This window comes from Sciurus vulgaris (assembly GCF_902686455.1).
Source record: "Sciurus vulgaris genome assembly, chromosome: 6".
NCBI classification, from domain to species: Eukaryota; Metazoa; Chordata; class Mammalia; order Rodentia; family Sciuridae; genus Sciurus; species Sciurus vulgaris.
In genome coordinates, this window is record NC_136466.1 from 71354886 (window position 1) to 71377401 (window position 22516).

A 22516-nucleotide genomic window follows, 5' to 3' on the forward strand; every position below is an offset into this window, starting at 1 on the left:
CTTCACCATCTGAACAGTGAACAGCTCTCTATTGACCAGCAAAGAGTTTCTTGGTTTATAATAGAAGTTCCAAGGTGGACATACAACATCATATTTGGGAGGCTACCACTAATTTTAAAAGGTCAAAACAGCCAGATGCAGTGGTGTATGCCTGTAATCCCAGCATCTTCGAAGGCTGAGGCAGCAGGATCACAAGTTCAAAGCCAGCTTCAGCAACTTAGTGAGGCTTTAAGGAGCTCAGTGAGACCCTATTGCTAAATAAAATATTAAAAAGGAGAGTTGCCATGGTGTGATGGTTAGCATGTTCATCCTGAATTCAGAGGTTGTCAGTTTGAGATCAGCCTGTAAAGATACTTATTTTTAAGAATAAAAAATTTAAAATTTTAAAAAATTAAATTTAAAAAGAAAGGACTGGGGGGCTGGGGCTATGGCTCAGTGGTAGAGTGCTTGCCTCGAATGTGAGAGGCACTGGGTTCGAGCCTCAGCACCACATGAAAATAAATGAGTAAAATAAAGGTATTGTGTCCATCTGCAACTAAAAAAATATATATTTTAAAAAAGGACTGGGGATGAGGCTCAGTGGTTAAGTTCAATCCCTGGTACCAAAAAAAAAATTGTTAAGTCAAATTAGTTTAGTGGATTGAACTGCATGTAGTTTGTTCCTACATTGGATTTTTACTCACTTATGGGTGGTGAACAATGGCTTAGTTATATGGTCAGGAAGAAAGGCAATGGAAAACTGGCCTATTAAAGGGATGCCTCTATGGAAGTCACTATGAGGATTTGAGGGATACATTAAAGTAGAACATGTTGATGTTCAGTAGAACAGCCTTTCAGGGCTTGAAGAGAATTTCCCAGCATATTCACCTGAGTCCGTGAAATGCGAGAGTGTACGGTACTAGAGCAATGAGAAGACCTAGACATATTTTTCTTGCACCCGCCAAGGTACAAAATGCCAGCAAGAACTGTTTTGTCTGAGAGAGACAGACAGAGACAGAGACAGAAACTGCAGATGGTTTTGGAGCAGAGTCCCCAGAGGGAAGTCCCCACACATAGCTGGCAAGTGGGTCCTGACAGGAATAGTTACTTACTCTGGCTAGATTTTGCATACTCAGTGGTAGATGCAAACACTCAAAATACTATTAAATGATTGAAAGAAAGGTACTGTATCAATTTGGGCCACTGAGTTACATTTCTTCAGACCAAGAATCAAATTTTATAGCCCATAGCAACTAACAGTGGGCAAAGAGATATCATATCAAATAGACATATTGTGCTGCATATTATCCTCATATTATCGTTATCCTGGCTTAATAGAGAATTGGAACAAATAATTGAAACATTTGTTGTCTAAAATGAGGGGAGGGAAATGAAGTCATGAAGTACTTGTTTAAATGAGTTCATGAGAGTGTATCCTCACATTCAGCATGGGGGCTTGGCAAAGGAGAGTCCCCACTGCACAGATTCTTTCATTTTTCTAGGGGATCTGAGGAAAACAGAATGAAGGAGAATGCTGGAATGTGGAATGACTATGGGATTCTTACCTATATCACCTCAATTTTCTTTTTTCCCATGAGATGCAAAGATTCCAGGACCAGAGATGAATCTGTAAGTGCCAGGAGCAAGGATGATTCCCAAACAAGAAACTCTAACTGTATCTTTAAATATTTCTATCAGAATTCCTAAGGGCCTAAGGGGCATGTTATGCCTTCAGCCCTTCTGTAAACTACTTGAGTTGACAATAAATGCTGCTGTACTGGCCAGTGGTTAAGACTGCCCACCAGTTTTGTATCTATATACCCTACTCTATATGAATAGGAGTGGACTGAAGGGAAGACACTTGTTGCCAGTAGTCTGCACCAGCACAGTGGCCAGACCTACATATCTTCCAAAAGTAGGAAAGTTTGGATATAAATGGAGAGAAGGAAGAACAATAGCTGATGGCAAATGAATGAATAGAGTTATACAGTTAGAGAAATTTATTATACTAACCCTTCAAAAGAATCCCAGAGAAAAAGGTGATACTGTCATACCAGATGTCTGAAAGGGTAAAGCCAGATGTTGCTGAGATCACTCCTGCTTTTGGAACCTCATAAGATTGAATAGAATCATAAAAATCGGAGTGGCCATCATACTGAACTGATAGTCAACTGGTGTTGGAAAATTGATTTCAAATCCTATCCCTACCCCACACTGATACCTCCAAACATTTGGTTTTGCACATTAGGCATATGCATGTTGGTACATCTGCTGTATCTGCTATATCAATACTACACCAAATGTAGATTATCAGACAGGTAAGTTCCTTTTGCTGAAAGACCACAGACTGGACAGTGATATGATAAAGAATATGTCTGACCTTTTTCCCCATTTCATGGCATAGAGTTTCAAAATACTTTGGAATTCATGAGTGATAGGAGTCTCTCTGTTAGACTAATAAGGTTGCAAAGCAGTTTCACTATTTACTTGTTACCAACTTTTCTGAATCTGGTGAGACAGAATACCTGCACACAACTTTCTTAGAGGTAAGCCTCAAGGGACAACAAAAGCTAAGAATTAATTGTTAGCCAGTCCCCCAAGGCCCAGGAAAACTACCCAGGTGGATGGAATCTTTTCTGTGCATACCCCACTTGCAGCACAACTGAGGAACCCTGTAGAGCAATGCTCCGGGTTTCATACCCCAGGGAAAACCAGGCTTGCTGGGATAAAGCATTGAAAAATATCCTATTTCTAGGAGGGACTGGAACAGAGCCCATGTTGTTCAAGTAAGTCCCTCCTATCACAGGATGCTGTATTCCCAGCACATTTTGCAGTTATTTTTAAAAACTATAAGCAAGGAAGAGGGGACAACTGAGTTAGTCCAAGACCACCTTTCTGTCCTGCATGGTGATTCCGAATGGGCTTCTGTATAGCTGCAGGATAGAAAAGGCAGAATACCAGAAATCCAACCATGTTACTAGAAGGCTGGAATTGTCAGCCCTCCCCCGCCCCAGGGGAGAAGAGGGGATCTGGAGTCTAGTTCAGTCACATGGACAATGATCAATCATGCCTGCATAATGAAACCTTGGTAAAAACTAGACAATGAGCCTAGGGAGGAGCGTCCTGGCAGTGAGCACATTGATGAACCTGGAAGGTGACTGTACAGGGATAAGAGGCTCCCATAGCCAGGACTTCTGGATCTTGCCCTATGTACCTCTTCCTCTGACTATCCATTTATATCCTTTATAATAAACAGGCAAGAGTAAGGAGAGCAGTTTTCTGAGTTCTGTGAGTCATTCTAGGGAATTATTAATATTATCAGTGTTCAGAATTTGCACATGCTAAACACATGCTCTACCATTGAGCTATACTTCCAGACCCTCTAGTGAATTATTAAACCTGAGGTGAGGTTGTGGGAACTGCTAAATTTTTAGCCAACTCAGACAGAAATTTGGATAACCTGGGAATCCCACTTGTGGCTGGCATCTAAGGTTAGTTTTATTGAGAAATTTGCATTTTAACTTGTGAGATCTGACATCAACTCCAGGTAGTTCATGTCAGAAATAAATTGAATACCCAGTTCGTGTCAGACAATTGGTGTTAGGCAAAAAACACAGTGCATTCCTGAGTTCTGTGAGTTGTTCTTGTGAATCAAACCTGAGGGAGTAATGGAAACGCCCAGAAGTGCAGGCAGGTGGTTGGAGTGAAAAAGGTTTAGGGAACCCTGAGCTTCAGAGTGGTATCTGAAGTGAGCAGGATATTGCAGAAAACCATGCCCTTTAATGTGAAATTTAGCCCCATTTAGGTAATTGGTGACAGAAGTCTATATGGAATATTATTCAACCATAGGAAGAGAAATATTTATCCATGCTACAACATGAATGAACATTGAAAACATTATGTTAAGTGAAAGAAGCCAGACACAAAAATTACAGTGTGTAATTCCAATTATATGAAATATCTAACAGGCAAATCTATAGAGACAGAAAGTAGATAAATGGTTGCTCAGGGTTGCAGTTTGGGATGGGTGGGGTTAGGGAGCTGATAGCTAAAGGGAATCAAAAAAATTTTAATGACAGTATGGAAATATTCTAAAATTAACTATGGTGGTAGTTGCACATACCTATGAATATACTAAAAACCACTGAATTAGGACTGGGATGTGGCTCAGTAGTAAAAGCGCTTGCCTAGCACCTGTGAGGCCCTGAGTTCAATTTCCAGCACCCAAAAAACAAAACAACAACAACAAAAACCCACTGAATTATATTTTAAATGGGTAAATTGTATGGCATATGAATTATATCTTAAGAACTGTTATTAAATAATGTTTAGAAATAGTTGATAAAATAGTGGGATGTCTGGGAACTACTTCAAAATAATCCATTGGGGATGGGGAGGGGAATTGAAGAAATAAGACTGTCATTTATAATTGCTGAAGCTGGACACCTGGAAATTCATCATACTATTCTCTTCACTGTTATATATGTTTGAAAGTTTTCATTAAATAAAGAAAGAAAATTCAGGAAATGTTTCCTCAGAAGAGAGTGTGTCACTTCTCTTAGTAGTTTAGGTATCCAGGCCTTCTCATGAAGGACATGAATTATTAAGGGAAATCTGAGAGGCCTGGAGTCTTGGAGTCTGCAGAGGTGGTGAGCATAGGGGCTGTGTGGACCAGGAAGCTCTGCCTTCTCGAGGGACCCACACCGTGTCTCTCAATCTACTTACCATGCTGACTGTGGTGGTAGAAGTGGAGCCAGAGAGGGAATCAGGTAAGAAGCCCCCCAAGTTTGTATTTAGGAGTATAGCCCTGGGAGTTCTTGGAAGAGGAAGGGCCAGAACAACTTAGGTTGAGAAACTGAGGCATGGGTTGAAGGCAAGACTGAGGAGTCCTGGAGCTCAATTTCTCTCGTGAGAGTGAACAGGAAGTCCACCTTTCTCAGGCCCCAAGGAGACCCATAGCCCTAAAATCCTTCTGGAGGGGCCCAAGAGCCTTCGATTGCTTCAGCCCGAGACCCTGGAGACTCAGGTAAACCAGGTGGGGTAAGTGGGTATAGGGGAAGATGGGAATGACACTACTGACCCCAGTCCTTCCAATAGGAACAATGCTTCACCTTTGACAGAGTCCTGGGCCCTGCTGCTGCACAGGTAGGGGAGTCTGAGTGGGCAATGGAAGATGACAGAAGCTCTCAGGGCCTGGGTCCTGGAGTGCCATCTGCTCCCCAACCCTTTGCTCAGGGAAGGCTGGGACATGGCCCCTGAAACAGGGGGAATAAGCCTGTTTTCCTGCAGGAGGCAGAACAGGAGCTGCTGGCATGCGTCCAATCCACACTGGCCTCTGTGGGCCAAGGGTACAGTGTAGCTCTGCTGCTCCAGGGCAGGGAGACAGAGGCACCTCGATTTGTGCCCCAGGTAAGGAACACCAGGGTACAGGCCTCATGAGGTTCAGAGACTCTGCCTATCTTCCCAGCTGGACTAGGTGTACCGTCTTGGGGACTATGGTCCAAGTAGTACATTTTGTCATGGTCAGTTTATGCAACTATTGAGAGGTTTGAAAAAGTGGGAGACTGGTGAAGATGGGATGAGAGTCCAAGGGGTGGTATATGAAGATCAAATATCCAGGAGGTCTACTTTTCATAGTTCTTGGTTATACTAAAAATGATACTAAACTTGAAAACTTTGTTGTGGGGGCTTCATCAAAATTTCCCCAAATCAAAATAGCTGCCTCAGAACCTTGTCATGGCTCTTGTGCCAGCAAGCAACAGATCCCACTAAAAATGTTTACTCATGTCTACTCATTCTGGCTCACTGTGAACATGAGTGTTAGGACCATTTCTATTCTGGACACCATGTGCCCAGTACCCAGATAGGTCCTGGCATAGATCTCACCCTCACAAAATGTTGAAGGACTGATTCATGCTTTCTCAGTTCTCACTGGATCCCTTTCTCCCTTTAGTTGCTGCAGGTGCTGTTTGAGGAAGCTCTGTCCCTCCACCATTCTGATCATGTGCTTAGTACTCTTAGCCTGGTGCAGGTGAAATTCTTGGGGGTTGAGGAGGTGGGATTGGGACCTGGGAAGCCAGGGCCATGTGACATTGCAGAAAGGGCCTGAGGTTTGTGGGGAGCCAGAAGAACTTGGGTCTACTTCCACTCTGAGACTCACCAGAGTTAAGATTGTCTCTGTGGGGTCTCATTTACCCTGACAGTGAAATGGCTAAATTCATGCACAATGCTTAGCACACACAGGGCCCTAAAGAATGAAAGGTTCAGTTTGTGTGCTTGTATGACTCAGATCAGTTCCAGTGGAAGGACCCAGGACCTGCTTTCTCCAGGAGTGGAGGACCTGTCAGTGCTGGATGTGGCTCCTCTGGGCTTGTGAGTGTTCAGGGCCCAGTGGGTCTGAGTGTGCTTGTCTTAAGGCAGGGCTAATAGCCCCAGGTCAAGTCTTTGGAGATTTCTACCCACTGTCATCCCATAGGAGGGAAGCTCTGAGCTTGAAGTCCTGTTTACAGGACCAGGGTCTTCTCCCAGGACCCCCTCCCACCCTTGCCCCCTCATCCCATATGCTCATATCTCTTACTACTCCCACCCCAATTGTAGTTCTTCAACTTACACTATTTCGACTCTATTCTCCATCCTTAGAGCTCATCTCAGTCCATTGTCACAGTGGGTAATTTTGAGCAGCTTACTGAACCTCTTCATCTGTGAAATGAGGGGAATCTCAATTATCCTGTTTCCTTCACTGGGCAAAGCACAGGAGGAAAAAGAAGTTGCTGAGGCTAGCCTCAAACTTGAGACTCTCCTGCCTCAACCTTCTGGGTCTCTGGGATTATAGGTGTGCACCACCCTGCCTGGCTCACAGGAGAGAAATAAGATCATCTTAGGAGCTGACTCAACTTCCTCTTCCTCCAGGGTGGTGGAACATGCCAGTGAAGTGGAGGTGTCTGATGGGAGAGCTGCCTCAGAGCTGTACTTGCAGGCGGCAGGGGCTGAAGGCAGGTGAGGACAGGAGGGCACCAATCGCCCCTCATCCCCACGGCCTTTGACTTGAGCCTACCCTCTCCCCCACAGGGCCTGCTCTCTGCTCACTGTCACCATGTTCTGCTCTGGGCCTGAACCTCCTGAGGGGCCTGGGACCCAGGGTGTGTGGCGAGGTGCTTTGAGGATCTTGCAGCTCCCAGGGACCCCGTAAGTGTGAGAGGGCCTCTGACTGCATTGGGAGGTGAGGTGTGGGGCTGAACGTGGATGTGAATGCCCAAGGCAGCTTCTCCTTTTTTTCCTCAGCTCTGACAGTAAGGTTCCCCTAGAGCCCAGGCTAAGACCCTTTATTGGCAAATGACATGGTCAAGAGCAACTGCGAGGTAGAGAATTTGTAGAATCTCTAAATAAAAATAGATCTTTCCAATCACTGTTTTTCAAATACTGATAGGTGCTCCACTTTTTAATTTTAAGACAGGGTCTCACTAAATTGTCGAGGTTGGCTCCTGCCTCAGCCTCCTGAATTTCTGGAATTACATGAATGTGCCACCATGTCTGGCCTTTCTATTTCTTTTTAATTTTTGCAATTTGAATTATTTTTCTTCTGATCTATTAGACTGCAAACTTGGAAAGAACCTAAATGTCCAAAAATAAAAAAGATTGGAAAATTCCCAGGTTACCATATCTTCATGCCCCATTTTGTACCTTTTTCTCAGTGTTTGAAAATAATGATAGCATTGAGTAGTGATAGGAAAATAATCATTTCAAGCCAATACGAACAATTTGTAATATCATGGAAACATGGCCAAATTCAGAAGTAACTAAAAGAAAAATGGAGTAATAAAGCACCCTAAATTCCAGACTATTCCAAAGTCTTTCTTTCATCCTTTCATGTAGGATAATATTTTCAAGGCTCAAACTTTATTTTTATTGACAAATAAAATAAATATAATAAATATAATGGTATATGAATATACCATCTTTTGTTTATTCATTTATCCCCGGATGGACATTTGAGCTGTTTACATTACAATAATGCTATGAACATTCACATACAAGGTTTTTTATTTTTTTAACGTTTTCAATTCTCCTAGACATATAGCAGGAAGTGATACTGTGAGGGGGTCATCTGGTAACTCAATTTTTTAAAACATTTTTTTCAGTTGTAGATGGACACAGTACCTTTATTTTATTTATTTATTTTTATGTGGTGCTGAAAATCAAAGCCAGTGCCTCACATGTGCTAGGCGAGTGCTCTACCACTGAGCTATAATCTCAGCCCTGGTAACTTGATTTTAATCTTTGTCTATAATTATTGAGATAAAGTTCACATAACATAAATTTAACTATAACCATGATATAATGTGCAATTTGGTGACATTTAGAACATCCACAATATTGCAAAACTCTCCAGTTCCAATACATTTTCATCATCCTGAAAGAAAACCTTGTATCCATTAAGCAGTCACTTTCCAATTCCTCTTTATCCCAACCTCTGCTAAACATAAATTCGTTTCTCAGTGGATTTATCTAATGTGAATGTTTTCATACAAATGGAATCATGCAATGTGTGACTTTTTATGTCTGACTTCCTTCACTTAGAATAATGTTTTCAAGGTTCATCATGCTGTAGTATATATCAGCATATCATTCCTTTTCGTGGCCAAATATGTTTCCCATTGTATGACTATACCACATTTTTGGTATATCAGTTGATGAGTATTTGGGTTTCTCGACCATTTGGCTATTTTGAATACTGGTATTTACATATAAATATTGAATACTTCTTTTCAATTTTATTGACTGTGTACTCAGGAGTGGAATAGATGGGTCATGTGGCAATTCTGTAACTGATTGAAGAATCACCACACCGTTTTCCACAACAATGCACCATTCTATTTCCACCACCAAATATATGAAGACTGCAATTTCTCCACATCCTCACCAACATTTTAATTTTTTTCTGTTAGTGGCCACCTTAGTGGTTGTGAAATGTTATCTAATTGTAGTTTTGATTTGTATTTCCTTAATGACTAATGATAGTTTCAATGTTATTGTAAATTGAATTGTTTTAATTTTCTTTTTGTGTTTTTGTTTTTTTTTTTTTTTTTTTTTTTTTTTTAGTGCTGGGGATCGAATCCAGGGCCTTATGCTTGCAAGGCAAGCACTCTATCAACTGAGCTGCATCCCCAGCCTTAATTTTCTTTTTGGATCATTCATTGCAAGTATATAGAAATACACCTGATTTTTGTCCCGTATTGATTTTGTAGCCTACTACTTTGCTGAATTTGTTTAGTAGCTCTAATAGTTTTTTTTTTAAACATGTGGATTCTTTAGGATTTCACTTATATGTATAAAATCATATATGCAAATAGATAGCTTTAGTTTGTTCTTTTCTATTTTGATTAGTTTTATTTTTCTTGCCTAATGCTCTGGCTAGAGCTTCCAATATAATATTAAGTAGTAGAGGCAATAGTAGCCATCTTTCTATTATTTTCTAAGGGGAAAGATATTGGACTTTCATCATTGCATATAATGTTAAACTGTGGGTTTTGCACATATGCCTTTTATAATGTTGTGAAATTTCCCTTTTATTTCTGTTTTGTTGATTTTTGTTTTTGTTTTTGTTTTTGCTTTTGTTGTTTTACTTGTGGTACTGGGGATTGAATCCAGGGGTGCTTTAACACTGAGCTACATCCCTAGCCCTTTTTATTTTAATTTGAGACAGGGTCTCCCTAAATTGCCCAGGCATCCTTGAACTTGGGATCCTCCTGTCTCAACCTCCTGAGTAGTTAGGATTACTTTGTCGAATATTTTTTATCATGAAAGGTTTTAGATACTGCATAAAACTTTTTTTTAATCAATTGATAAACAGATCTTGCCAGACACTGTGAAATACTTATAATTCCAGAGATTCAGGAGGCTGAGGTAGGAGGATAAATTCAAGGCCAGTCTCAGCAACTTTGCAAGAACCTCAGTGGTAAAGTACCCCAGGTTCAATCCCGAGTACAAAAAAAAAAAAAAAAAGTTGAAATGATGTTGTGATTTTCTCCATTCTATTAATGTGGCATATTATATTGATTGATTTTCATATGTTGAATCTTCCTTGCATTCGTGGGATAAATCTCACTTGGTCATGATGTATAATCCTAATATGTGATGAATTACATTTGCTAGTATTTTATTGAGGTTTCTCTTGTTTGTATTCATAGAAGACATCAGTTCAGAATTTTCTTGTGTTGTCTTTGTCTAGTTTTTGGTATCAGAATATCATTGGTGTCATAGGATAGGTTAGTAAGTTCTCCTTCCTTCTCCTTCTCCTATTTTTTGGTGCAGTTTGAGAATGACTGGTTGTTGTGATTTAGATATGAGGTGTCCCCCAAAAGTTCATGTGTGGTACAATACAAGAAAGTTCACAGGTGAAATGATGGGGTTATGAGAGTTTTAATTTAATTAGTGCATTAATCTCCTGATAGGTATTAACTGGGTGGTAACTCTAGGCATGTAGAGTATGATTGGAGAAGGTGAGTCCCTGGGGACATGCTTTTGGGGTATATATTTTGTCCTGGCTGAATGGAAATCTCTCTCTGCTTCCTGGTGTGATTTCTTGAGCTGCTTTCTTCTACCACACTCTTCTGCCATGATGTTCTATCTCACTTAGGGCACAGAGCAAAGGAGCAGGCTGTCTATGGACTGAGATCTCTGAAACCAAAAGCACCAAATAAACTTTTCCTCCTCCAAAATTGTTCTTGTCAGGTCTTTTGGTTGCAGCAATGAAAAAAATAACTAAAACACTGGTGTTACTTCTTCCCTAATTGCTTGCTAGAATTTACCAGTGAAGCCATTTGAACCTGAGGTTTTTGTTGTTGATTACTGATTCCATATCTTAGCTTGTTACAGTTCTATTTGCAGTTTCTATTTCTTCTTGAGTCACTTTTGTTCATTTGTGTGTTCCAAGGATTTGTTCATTCCATCTAGGTTCTTTAATTTGTTGGTGTACAATTACTTGTAGTATTCTCTTAACATCTTTTTTATTTTTGTAAAGTTGGTAGTAACACCCATACTTTCATTTCTGACTTCAGTAAGTGACTCTTCTCCTTTTCTTAGGCAGTCGAACTAAAGGTCTGTCAATTTTTAAAATCTTTTAAAAGAGTCAATTTTGATAAGATTTTCTATCATTTTATATAACTATCTTTTTCATTTATTTCTGCTCTAATATTACTTCCTTCTTCTGTTCACTTTGGGTTTAGTTTTATTATCCTGTTCCTAGTTCCTTTAAGTATCCAGTTAAGTTATTCCTTTTAAACACAGGCATTTACAACTACAATTTTCCCTCTGGACTCTGTGCTACATCTGGTAAGTTTTGTTATGTTTTTATTTTCATTCTCCTAAAAGTATTTTGTATTTTTTCTTATAATTTCTTTAATTTGTACATATGTGAATTTTCCAGTTTCCCTTCTGTTATTCATTTCTAGTCCATTCCTTTGTGATCAGAGAAGCTGCTTTATATTATTTTAAGAAAGTATTGACACTTGTTTTGTAGCCTAATATATACTCTGTCCTGGAGAATGTTCCGTGTACACTTTGAAGAATGTATTATCTGTTATTTTAAGGTATTCTGTATATTTGTTAGGTCTAACTGGTTTATCATGTTGTTCAAGTCTTCTTATTCCTTACTGAACTTTTGTCTAGTTGTTCTGCCAATTATTAAAAGTGGGGTATTGAAAGCTCTGTCAGGAAGAACTCAACAGAGGTAATGCCATTTTGAAACGCATACTCCATCTGAGAACAGGGGTCACTTCACAGTCACTCTGGCTTAGCCATCATCATGGAAAGAAACCCCAAACAATATTCCATCCACTCCAGTTTTATTGGAAATCCCAGGAAGTTTCCAGAGAGTCCTGCCCAGGACCACCTCTTAACTTTTGACTGACAACAAGATGACATCAGGCATCTTTTTTTTCCCAAAAGTCAGAGATAGAACTCTCCCTTAGTTGGTTGCAAAGATGTCTCTATTTTTAGTTGCCACTGCTGCTTTTTCAAGTGATCATTTCGTGAACTTCACATGAGTTGGATAATGGCTAAGATTGGCAGGTGTTTCACTAGACACCTGTTTTGCAGACATTATATCCATATATCCATTCCAGTTCCAGGTTGCAAATCTGTCTGGTGATTGGCAAAAGTTGATGGAAATAGTCAATCTTTTTTTTATCAGTGTGTGATTTGTCCATTTTCTTTCCCCATCGACAAGTGTACATCTTCTTTCTTCTTTCCTTCTGGCAGAGATTGCCCCTTGCTGCAGGTATTAGCTGGTGAGGCTGTTGGTGAGAAGGTGGAGGGCTCTCTGCCCTGGATTGTCTCATGGCTCCTGGAAGGAAACAACTACAGTGGACTGCTTATTCGCCTGGACCCCCAAGGTGGCTGGGGCAAGGGTGTGTGGTTCTTCGGGAAGCTCTGGAATCTGGAGTTAGGCCTACATCATCTTATCAGCCAACTAACCTCTGTCCAATTCCTGCCCAGAGAGAGACCTTTATCCTCTGGGAGGACCAGCATTTAGGAAGGTGCCATTGTGTCTAGGGTGCCAAAATTTGGAGAGGCAAGGGTAAAGACCATAGTAAAAGACCACCTTGGAGGCCTTCAACAGCTTACCAAGCATTTTAATACCTTCAATTCTTACCACAACTCCCTGAGGCAAATCTTATTTACAAAAGAGTAAATGGAGGCAGGTGTATTTTGTAGATGAGGAAATAGAGGACCAGAAAGGGAAAAGAACTTACTTATTTTCACATACTCATCAACGATCTGGCCATTGTGGCATGTGCCTGTAATGCAGGAGACTCAGGAGGCTGAGGCAGGAGGATGGCAAGTTGGAAGCCAGCCTGAGCAACTAGCAATATCCTGTCTCAAAAATAATTTTAAAAGGGTTGGGGATGTAGCTTAGTGGTAAAGCACCTCTGGGTTCAATCCTTCCCAATATCACATAAAAAAGAGCCATGAGGTGATAATAGTTCAAGATGGGTGATAGATAAAGGGATTTCCTACACTGTGTGTATGTTTGAAATTTTCCTAAGGGTTAAAAAAAAAAAGTCTGATACTCTGTCTCCAAAATCAACAAGCACACTTTCATCTGATCAGCAGATTCTGAGACTTCCTTCTATGCTTCCTTCTATGCCTGTGGAATGGGGAAGATAACTTGTGGCAGTTGACACCCTCAAGGATAAAGCAGTGAGGGTCAGACACTTGTTTTTTTTTTTTTGGTACTGGGGATTAAACTCAGAGGCACTTGACCACTGAGACCACTAAGCCACATCCCCAGCCCTTTTTTGTATTTTTTTAGAGACAGGGCCTCACTGAGTTGCTTAGCACCTTGCCGTTGCTGAGGCTGGTTTTGGACTCTCAAACCTCCTTGCCTTAGCCTCCTGAGCCACTGGGATCACAGGCATGCACTACCGCAACCAGTCAGACGTGTTTATCTATCTATTGGCCAGTATGATGTCATGAACAAGGGCACAGGCTTTAGTGTCAGACAAAACTGGGCTTGACTTTCTGCTCTGCCACTCACCAAGAAGTTGCTTGACCTCTCTCAGCTTCAGTTCTCTCATCTGGAGAACATGGGGAGAGGCAGGGTTGATTAGAGTTGTGGTGGATAAAAAGAGGTAATCTATGAACAGTCTTAGCACAGAGTCATCCATCAAGCACATGTGGAAGTCTAATAGTGGTTAGATATTTTGAAGAAGAGTACTCTTAATAGAAATTTGAAGTATTACAAATAGTGTGCTCTGGAGTCTATAGGAAGGAGTAATTGACTCTGAGTTTCCCCTTACTAGGCAGCTGCCTGCATTTGCTCCAGGCTGCTCTGATAGGGGCATCAGGAAGGAGGATGCAGACAAAAGAGGTGAGACCCACTTGGTGGGATTCAGTAGCAGAGGCCCGGGCCCGACGGGTTAACCTGAAGACCCTGCGTTTAAACCTCTTTGGGGACACCTTGACGGACAGTGGGCTTAGCCAGCTTGGCAGGGCACTGCGCGAGCTACAGGTGAGCAAAGTGAAGCCTGGGGGCATCTAGACCAGCAATGGCCAGTGCCCACTCTGAACCCCTTTTCTATAGGTGATAAAAGCATGGAGCCAGTGCCCAAGAAGACAGACACCCAAAGGGGCCAGAGCTGAGGCTGTAGGGTTCCCAGAACCACAGGTACGTCTTTTCCTCCAGCCTCTTGGGAGCTCCATTTATGTCTTTCTTTGCTGCATTTTGTTCATTCATTGAATTTTCAGTTTCCAAATATTTACTAACCATTTACTATGTGCTGGGCACAGGGCTATGTCAGCCTTAGGAATTCCCTGTCCTTGTGGAGTTTACAATCTGTTGGAAGAAACAATTACACCATGATTAGGGCTCTGCAAGGCTTATAAACACAAGGTTCTATGGAGCATCTGAGTTAGGCTGAGCAAGGAAGGGAAGGAAGACTTCATGGAGAAAGTGATTCCTGAGGTTAGCAAAGATGAATGAAGAACACTCTAGACAGAGAATGACAAGCAGAGATTGAGAGGTAAGCAAATGCTTGATGTCTCTGGAGAACCGCAAACAGCTCATTTCTCTGGAGAATAGAGTTTGTGTTAGAGATTTGGGAGAGAAGGACTAGCCAGCAAAGTAGGGCCAGGTCACACAAGGCTTTGGTAATCGATTGAGATGTTTGGACTCTGTCTTAAACATCAAAGATGAGCCACCGAAGTATTGTAAGCAAGGAAGACAGCATTATTATCACTTGTCAGGCGAGAAAACTGAGATAAGAGATGTGAGTAGCCCAGGGCCAATCAGAGGCAGCAGAAGAGCAAAAGTCCTTAGACTTCTAATCTGGGTCTTGCAACCTCGATGGCATGGCCTTTCTTGTACTGAAGGGGGCGCTGCCTTCCATGATTTGCTGCAGGGTAGTTCAAACCCTGCTTATCCTGGTCCTTTTCTTTCCTTTTCATTATTACATACTTACAACCTGTTTTTACAATATTGGGTCTGGGGAATTAGGCATGTTAGTTTCCAGTTATTGACCAAGTGCCTGACTGCTCAGTGTCTTGCTACATTACCTCATTTCATGCTCTCTACAACTTTTATCCACTCTATTTTATGAAGAACATGGAGACTCAAAAGGCTAGTTACCATGCTGGGTGCAGTGGCCCACATCTGTAATCATAGCGGCTCAGGAGGCTGAGGCAGGAGGATCACAAGTTCAAAGCCAGCCTCAGCAAAAGCGAAGCACAAAAAGAAAAAACAACAACAAAACAAAAACAAAACAAAACAAACAAAAAAACCCAAGGCCCTAAGCAACTCAGTGAGACCCTGTCTCTAAATAAAATACAAAATAGGTCTAGGGATGTGACTCAGTGGTTGAGTGCCTCTGAGTTCAATCCCCGGTACCAAAAATCAATCAATAAATAAAAAGGCTAGTCACCTGCCTGAGGTCATAGACCTAAGAAAAGGCAGGGCTGGGTCCCTGATCTGTTTGATTTCAAAGCCCCAAGCTTAAACTACACTATCCTTGGAGGAATGATGAGGAATTGTCATTCCAAATTTCTTCTCTGCAGGTGATATATTCAGTAGCAAGCCATAGCCAGGCCTTGAGAGGTAGTCCTAGGAAGATCTGGTACTTGACGGGTAGCTGGGGAAGGGTCTCCATCTTTTGTATAACTAATTATATTTTCCTGTAGTGGCAGAAAGAACATCATCTCTAGGGCCTGGTCTCCACCAAAAGCATCCTCTCAGGGATGCTGAGGAGCAGTTAATACCTGTGTATCCTGGGAACAACTGGAAACTGTTGGGAGTGTGAGGCAGTACCAGAGCCCAGCTAATCTGCTTCCTACTTACACTTCCTGACAACAGGAAGAAATATGGAGCTTCTGACAAATAAAAAACCTGAAAGGGCTCCTGGATCCCTAAAGCATAGGGAGGAGCTTTTTTCTTAGTTGGTTAGATTATGGGTATGAGATTTTTAGAGCTTCTATGGTGACTATTGGCAGAGTCAATATCTTCTCCCTCTACCCATGGCCTCTTGAGTCTCTTCCCAGGTTACAGGCTCTTCCAGACCAGTTAGGTCCTGGCTTCTGGCTAAGCCTAGACTGATACCATCTCGTCCCAGCAGGCCCCAAATGTGACTCTGCAGTTGCTCCTGGCTCAAGCTCGGAGGCAGAGATTGAGAGAGCAGCACCAAATTTGGATCCAAGAGGAGCTAAAGCATTTGAAACAGGAGGAGGTGGCAGGTGAACACGTCAAAGACCTGGTGACTGAAGAGGAGGTGAGGAGGGCTTTTGAGGTTCCTTCTAATTAGAAGGCCTAGCCACTGTACTGGGAGTGGTGTCCTTTATCAATCACAACTTAGTCTTACCCTCTTAGTCTTGTGAGGGATACAGAAGGCAATTCTTAGTGGTGCATGCTATCATGGGGGAATAAGTGAGAACAAAAAGCTATACTTCACCCAGACTGGAGTGGATCAGAGATGGCATTTAAGCTGAAACTTAGAGGACAAACAGAAATCACCAAGAGAATTCACTAGACTCAGTTCCACAAAGGCAGTTAGTGCTTATCACAGAGGTACTCAGTAAATATAACTCATTTGGCCAAACAAAAAAACAAAACTTTTTTTTATGTGGTGGGGGTGGTTGGGGTATGAACAAGTTCTCAGAGAGGACAAACTGTATGAGCAAAGGGCTAGCACAAAGCAATAGCAAAATGGGCTCTGAGAACCAGAAGTTGTCCTGTCTGGAGCCCAGAAAGTGTGTAGTCAAGAGGTAAGGCTAATGAGATGGTATACCACATCTCTGAGTTTGGATTTCACTCTAAGGAAGATAAGGAACTGTTGAAAGGTAGATGCCATCTCAGCTCTGTCCCTCACTAGCATGGAAATTTGGATAAGTTAAGACACTTCCCTGATACACTGTTTTTTATCTGAAAAATGGTAACTATCCCGTAAACTTGTTACTGGACAAAATTAGATAATACACATGAGGAGTGTTTGACACAGAGTCCAGCAATCAGTGGTGCTCAACAAAGGGTATGAATTATCTCTGAAGACCTGTGAGGAGAGGCAGAGATGGCACCAGGAGCTGAGAGTACTGAGACTTCAGGTGGAGGCCCTGCAGGCAGAACGGGACATCGCAGAGGAAGACTTGGCAGCCTTCTATGACCTGTATGTGCAGGCCACCAGAGCACAGATATGCCACATATTGCAGGTTAGTGGAGACAGACAGCAGGCCTTGAGCCTGCTGGTAGCAAGGTTGGCAGGCTGACAGGCATTTCTGAATCTGGCCGCAGGTATTTCGAGCCTGGCAGAGGCTGCGGGAGGAGCAGGCCATGACCACAGAGCACCATCACCGCAGCCTGCTGGCTGGTGTCCTGCAAGACACCATTGACCTGGCCTCACAGAACCAGGAGCTCCAAGTCCAGAACCAGCAGCTTCGGCAGGGTGCAGTCTAGGTAGGGGCAGTCAGACTGGATCCCTACCTTCAGGTGAAACCTGATGATCAGGAACTCTTCAAGGACATTAGTGCTGGGTGTGGTGGCAATTTGGGAGTCTGAAACAGGAGGATCACAAGTTAGAGGCCAGCCCCAGTAACTTAGACCCTATCTCAAAGTAAAAAATAAAAAAGGGCTGGGGATGTAGGTCAGTGGTAAAAGTGTCCCTGGGTTAAATCTCTAGTACCAAAAAACAAAACAAAATGAACAAAAAACCCCCACAATAGTTGCATTAAACAAACAAACAAACAAAAAACAGTAGAGCAAGGAGATCAGAGGGAGAAGGGAAGGTACTGAGGAATGAAGTTGAACAAATTATTATATGCATGTATGAATATGGCATAACAGATCCTATTAATGAATAATTATAACGCACTAATAAAAAACATAAAAACATTAGTGGTCTTAAGTTTTCCAGACTAGTTTAGCTTGTCCTGCTGGGCTCAGTACCTCCTATTTTCAAGACTCTCCACATTCCCCAGGGTTCAAGTTTTATGCTTAAGGGAAATTTTAAAAAGTCTGTGACGGGGACTATCTCAGCTCCACAGCAACAGCTTGGAGAAAACCACTTTTCCTCCTAGTCTAGAAGTTACTCCAGAATTAAGATACTCAGGAGACCAAGGGGAACAATTATGTTTGAGGGGAACTGCAGCATAGAAGACACAAGACAATATTGTTTGTAGGAAGTATACTATATCCTAGAACACTTTATTAAGACCTTATTGCTTATGCAGCTAAAGAGACATTGATTTAGCTATAGAAGTTTCTGTACCTGGTCCCAGGGTCACTCCATGCAGAGCTTTCCCAGGCTGTTGGGAGCTGGGACACAACTAGGCAGGGGCAGAACCCAGAATGGGAAAGACGCTACCTCCTAAGAGCCTTAGAGGTGGCAATGGGCCTGTGGATGAGCAGAGGGGTTAGGGATATAGGCTTAAGCCAGGATCCAGGGGCAACATTCCCTGAGATGAGTCAAGCCCCAACCCTCTCTGGGGTTTCCAGAACAAAGGCTGGGTGAGGGAAGCAGCACTGTGGAGGGAGCAGGGGACATATCTCCAGGCAATGCTGGAGCTGAGGGACCTTGGCAGAGTGGCCTGGGTGACAGCTGTATAATTTGTAGCAACTGGGTCTTTCTGCATGACTGAGGGATGTGAGTGTCCCTTGTGAAGAAGTCATGCGTCAACACTGGCCTGGAGCAACACCAGGCTTGGGGCAGTGGGTCTACTGGGGTGACCACAGTAGGCAAGGAAAGTCACCTGTCACCCATATTCCACTTTGTGTTTATGGAAGATGGAGCCAGGAGACTTCCCCATCAGGAATAGAGCTATTTCTCAGTTCTAACTATTGATGCTCCCAATTCTTTAGTCTGGAGTAACTTGGGGGTGGGGGTGGGGATTAAGTTTCCTTAACCAAATCTACTCTTCATGTCTCCTGGGAGCCTCCTTCATCCACCACCTCAAGACTAATGTGACTGCTCTCCCTTCTCCAGCTTTTCTCACAAGGCACTTATCACAGCTGCTGAGGGGAGGGAAGGGAGAGGTCTGAGAGGTGACTCTGGTGGTGGTACCCGATTGACAGGGTCAGAAGCGAGTGAGGTGGCCAGGGGCTAGTGGCTACCATAGTATAGGCGCACAGCCAGGCCGATGAGCAGTGTGGCCAGGAAGAAGGTAGCTGTAAGTTGCAGCCGTAGCAGAGCTGCTGAAAGCATGGCATTGACCACCAATGAGCAGGACACAACGAAGAGGCGTGTGATGCTGCTGCCATGCTTCATGACAGCTGACATGAGCAGTCCATTTAGTGCCTGGCTCAGCACCACAAGTGCTGCCCATCCTGAGAAACCCTCCAGGAGGCCTGGGCCAGGACCACCGCCTGCATGCAGACCAAGGTTCAGGAGCACACCAAAAGTATAGAGGAAAAGATTTTGAAGTGCCAGGGGCAGACGCTGTCGCTTCATGAGCAGTTCTGTGTACACAGATGACAAGCCTGAGATGAGACAGTACAGGATGAGCAGCAGCAGTCCCAGTGGAGTGATATGCAGGGGCATGGAGCTGGTAGCAGCTGCTGGAGGCCCAGGAAGGGTGTTCCCAGGGTCCTGAAGGCCACCTGCTGCATAGCAGGCCCCTGCAGCCATGAGCAGCAGCAGTGCCAAACCCTGGCGTGCAGAGAGACGGTGCCGGAGGCAGAGGCAGTAGAACAGGGCTGTGCTTCCAATCTTGAGATTGCTCAGCACCTGGTAGGTACTGGGGTCCATGTAACGCTGTAGATAGATCACCAGGTTGTTGTTGGCGCCATACAGCAGGGCAGAGAGTGCAAAAGGAGCAGCCTGGCGCCAGGGTGGGGCCCCTCGGGGCCATGCTTGCCAGCCCACGAGGAGGGAGAAGGCGCACAATAGTAGCTTGGTCAGTTCAGTGAGCAGCACAGCTGAGGAGGGCCGAAAAGGCACTCGGCCATCCACATGGCACAGCGCCAACAGTGGGGCATGGGCACCATACATGGCAGTGGACAGGAGCAGCATCAGGGTCCAGCGGGCCTGCCTGGGTCGGCCCAGGCCTGGCATACCACCTTCCTCTACACTCATGCCCTCACCAGATCCTGGTGGCCTGTGTAACTAGCAAGGGGCAGAGGAACTGGGATGCGTTTAAGGGAGATCAGGTTATGGAGCCAGCTCCCAAGAGGGAGGAGCTGTGGTACATCACCAGAGAGAATACTGAGGATCAGAGTCATCTGCACACTCCACAATTAGGGCTGGAAAAGGAAGGGGCTAGTGAAGCATGGTCTTGGGCCAGTCCCGTGAGGCTGGGGAGGGAAGGAGTCCAGGGTACAGGCTGACAAACCACTGTGCACCCTCTGCAGGAAGAGAAGCTAAGATAAAGGTGGCAGGACAGGTGGAGACAGCAAATGGATGACAGCTGGGGAAGCCAGATAAGAATGTCTGTGTTCGAGAGGCCTCCACCTGTAGGCCCCAGCTGTTCATCCTGCTTCCCCCATGGGCTCTAGAGCTAGTCAGGCCCCTTGCGCAGTGACCGAAAGTAGTCCCTCAGTGTCTTCTCCACGTTGGGTACAGCATATGCCTGAGCTGCATAGATGCCAGTGCAGGTGCCAACTGCAAAGCCCAGTACTGCCGATGCCCTCAGTTTGGCCACCACGTAGCCAGCCAGGAATCCTTTGAGGAATGGGGAGGACAAAAGCGAACCATCCTGCAGAGAAAAATAAAGAAGGAAAGTCAGGCAGGCCCCCCCCTTCTCTGTGCAGGAACTACTCAAGTGAGGCTCACTCTGAACAGCTATGGTGTTTTCTTCAAAGATTTTTCTCAAAGTTCTAGATCTTAAAAAAAAAAAAAAAAAAAAAAAAAAAGAACTCTAGAGTCCTGATCACACAATCTCAGAATCCTGAAGCCAGAAAACTCCAACCACAGAATCTTACTGCCAAAAAGTCAGAGATGCCCCTTCGCAGTCTGAGCCCTGCTGTTTCTCCAGCCTCATATTTTAGCATGTTTCTCCTACTGCAGCCAAACTGACCTCCTTTCCCCCTCTTGTACATAATGCTTCTCTGCATATGCTTGGAATTTTCATTCCTCTTTGCTTAAGATCTCAGGTCAAGTGCTATTTTCTTAGGGAAGCTTTCCTTGGGGCTGGGGGCTGAGAACAGGCCCTCAATAACGATTTACTGAATAAATCTCTGCCACCCATTCAACCTTCTCAAGAGAAAAACTGGACAATGAAGCTTAAGGTGAGAGGCAGGAGAACAGCCCCTACCTGGCCCACACCACTGTTGACTTCGTCTTCCACGCGCTGTTGCAGGCGCTCCAGCTGGTTCTTGAGAAATGCCAGGTCCTTAAGCTTGGGCAGAGAATCCTAGGACAAGGGAGAGGCTGGCTCCAGTAGATTGACTCAGCCCCATTCCCTGCTCTCAATTCTATCAGAAACTGGGACATGGCGGAAATGGGATAAGCTAGAGAAATCTCTTTCTATAAAACCTTTCTGAGATGGCAGTGGTAAAGGAATAAAAGCACTGAATTCACATGGGGGTCATGGAGGCAGTGACAGATGTAATCAGTATCAGTAACTTGTAATAATCCCTACAGGAATCTTATACGGCAAGCAGTGTGTGGGTAAGACAGGAGGAACTTTCAAATAGGTTAGAGGACCTTCAATTAGGTCTATTAGCAAAGTACTACTGACTGAACCATGAGCTCCCCAAAAGTGGTCATCAGTCCATCTTGTCTGCTGTGTTCCAATTCCTGACAGTGGGACTGGCAGGCACCTGGTGAATGTGTCTGATGCTGGACTTCCAAATGGAGAATGTAATAGCTTGAAGCAGTTCCCTGGACAATTTGAGGGTAAACCGGATTTCTGCCTGGTGTATCCCTTTGTTTTTGAGGCCATCTCAAACTGAATGGAGTAACTGGATATGAGAGGTAATGAATGTCGGCAAGAGTATGAACAGATGAGCGATTCTGTTCACATGTAAGTATGAAATTGTGTGCACAAGAAAGTGTTTGAGGGTGGCGTGTTTGTGTGGATTGGAAACACTGTCTCTGGAAGGGAAATTTTGGGGGCTAGGGAATGAAGCAGAATGAGAGGCGTTCTAGAATCAATGTGTTTGAGTGTGTGCTAGTAACGAAGTATCATGATGGTCCTCGGGAGGGGACTCCTGGGGATCCCCGGCTCCGCCCGTCTCGCCTAAAACTACCCACAAGCCACCCGTCCCTGTTAAGGTAGTCGACAGGAGTAACAGGGAAAACAAGGGCACCACCATCTCTGGAACGTTCCAGTGCCGCCTCTTCCCAAAACTACAGAGGCGATGGAGTCTGAAGACAATCTTCAGAAGAGGATCACCCCCACATTCACTCACCTTGTCATCCGCCATCTTCCCCGCCGAACTTGTTGCGCAGGCGCAGCCCCGCCTCCCTTATGTCAAGGCCTACGGCCATCTTTACTGAAGGCGAAGGTACTTCCGGGGCATTTCTGGAAAGGGTGGGGTGTTTTTTCGCCGCCGAGTTGACAGTCTACTTTTCACATATACTTCCACGTGACCCGTACCGCCGCATCCCAGGTTGTGTGT

At 43.9% G+C, this 22516-nt stretch overlaps 3 protein-coding genes across 3 annotated transcripts; 1 reads left to right on the top strand and 2 right to left on the bottom strand.

Moving 5' to 3' along the window:
- Positions 1 to 1527: 1527 nt before the first annotated feature.
- LOC306663575 (uncharacterized protein) lies at positions 1528 to 17939 on the top strand. Its single transcript, XM_079143960.1, has 15 exons — positions 1528 to 3470; positions 4550 to 4748; positions 4920 to 5005; positions 5077 to 5124; positions 5269 to 5388; positions 5933 to 6010; positions 6269 to 6351; positions 6889 to 6975; positions 7048 to 7164; positions 12238 to 12371; positions 13782 to 13990; positions 14063 to 14146; positions 16086 to 16238; positions 17014 to 17172; positions 17255 to 17939. Exons 2-15 carry the CDS (start codon positions 4706 to 4708, stop codon positions 17414 to 17416), a joined length of 1563 nt encoding a protein of 520 aa, XP_079000086.1. The 5' UTR covers positions 1528 to 3470; positions 4550 to 4705; the 3' UTR covers positions 17417 to 17939.
- An 840-nt stretch (positions 17940 to 18779) lies between these two features.
- Positions 18780 to 20030, bottom strand: SLC35A4 (solute carrier family 35 member A4; the record flags this gene model as incomplete). Its single annotated transcript, XM_079143985.1, has 1 exon — positions 18780 to 20030. The coding sequence occupies one exon, from the start codon at positions 20028 to 20030 to the stop codon at positions 19059 to 19061; it is 972 nt and encodes a 323-aa protein (XP_079000111.1). The 3' UTR covers positions 18780 to 19058.
- A 419-nt stretch (positions 20031 to 20449) lies between these two features.
- Positions 20450 to 22440, bottom strand: LOC306663600 (SLC35A4 upstream microprotein). Its single transcript, XM_079144014.1, has 3 exons — positions 22307 to 22440; positions 21208 to 21306; positions 20450 to 20649 (listed from the first exon to the last, which is right to left on the bottom strand). Exons 1-3 carry the CDS (start codon positions 22319 to 22321, stop codon positions 20452 to 20454), a joined length of 312 nt encoding a protein of 103 aa, XP_079000140.1. The 5' UTR covers positions 22322 to 22440; the 3' UTR covers positions 20450 to 20451.
- Positions 22441 to 22516: the final 76 nt, after the last annotated feature.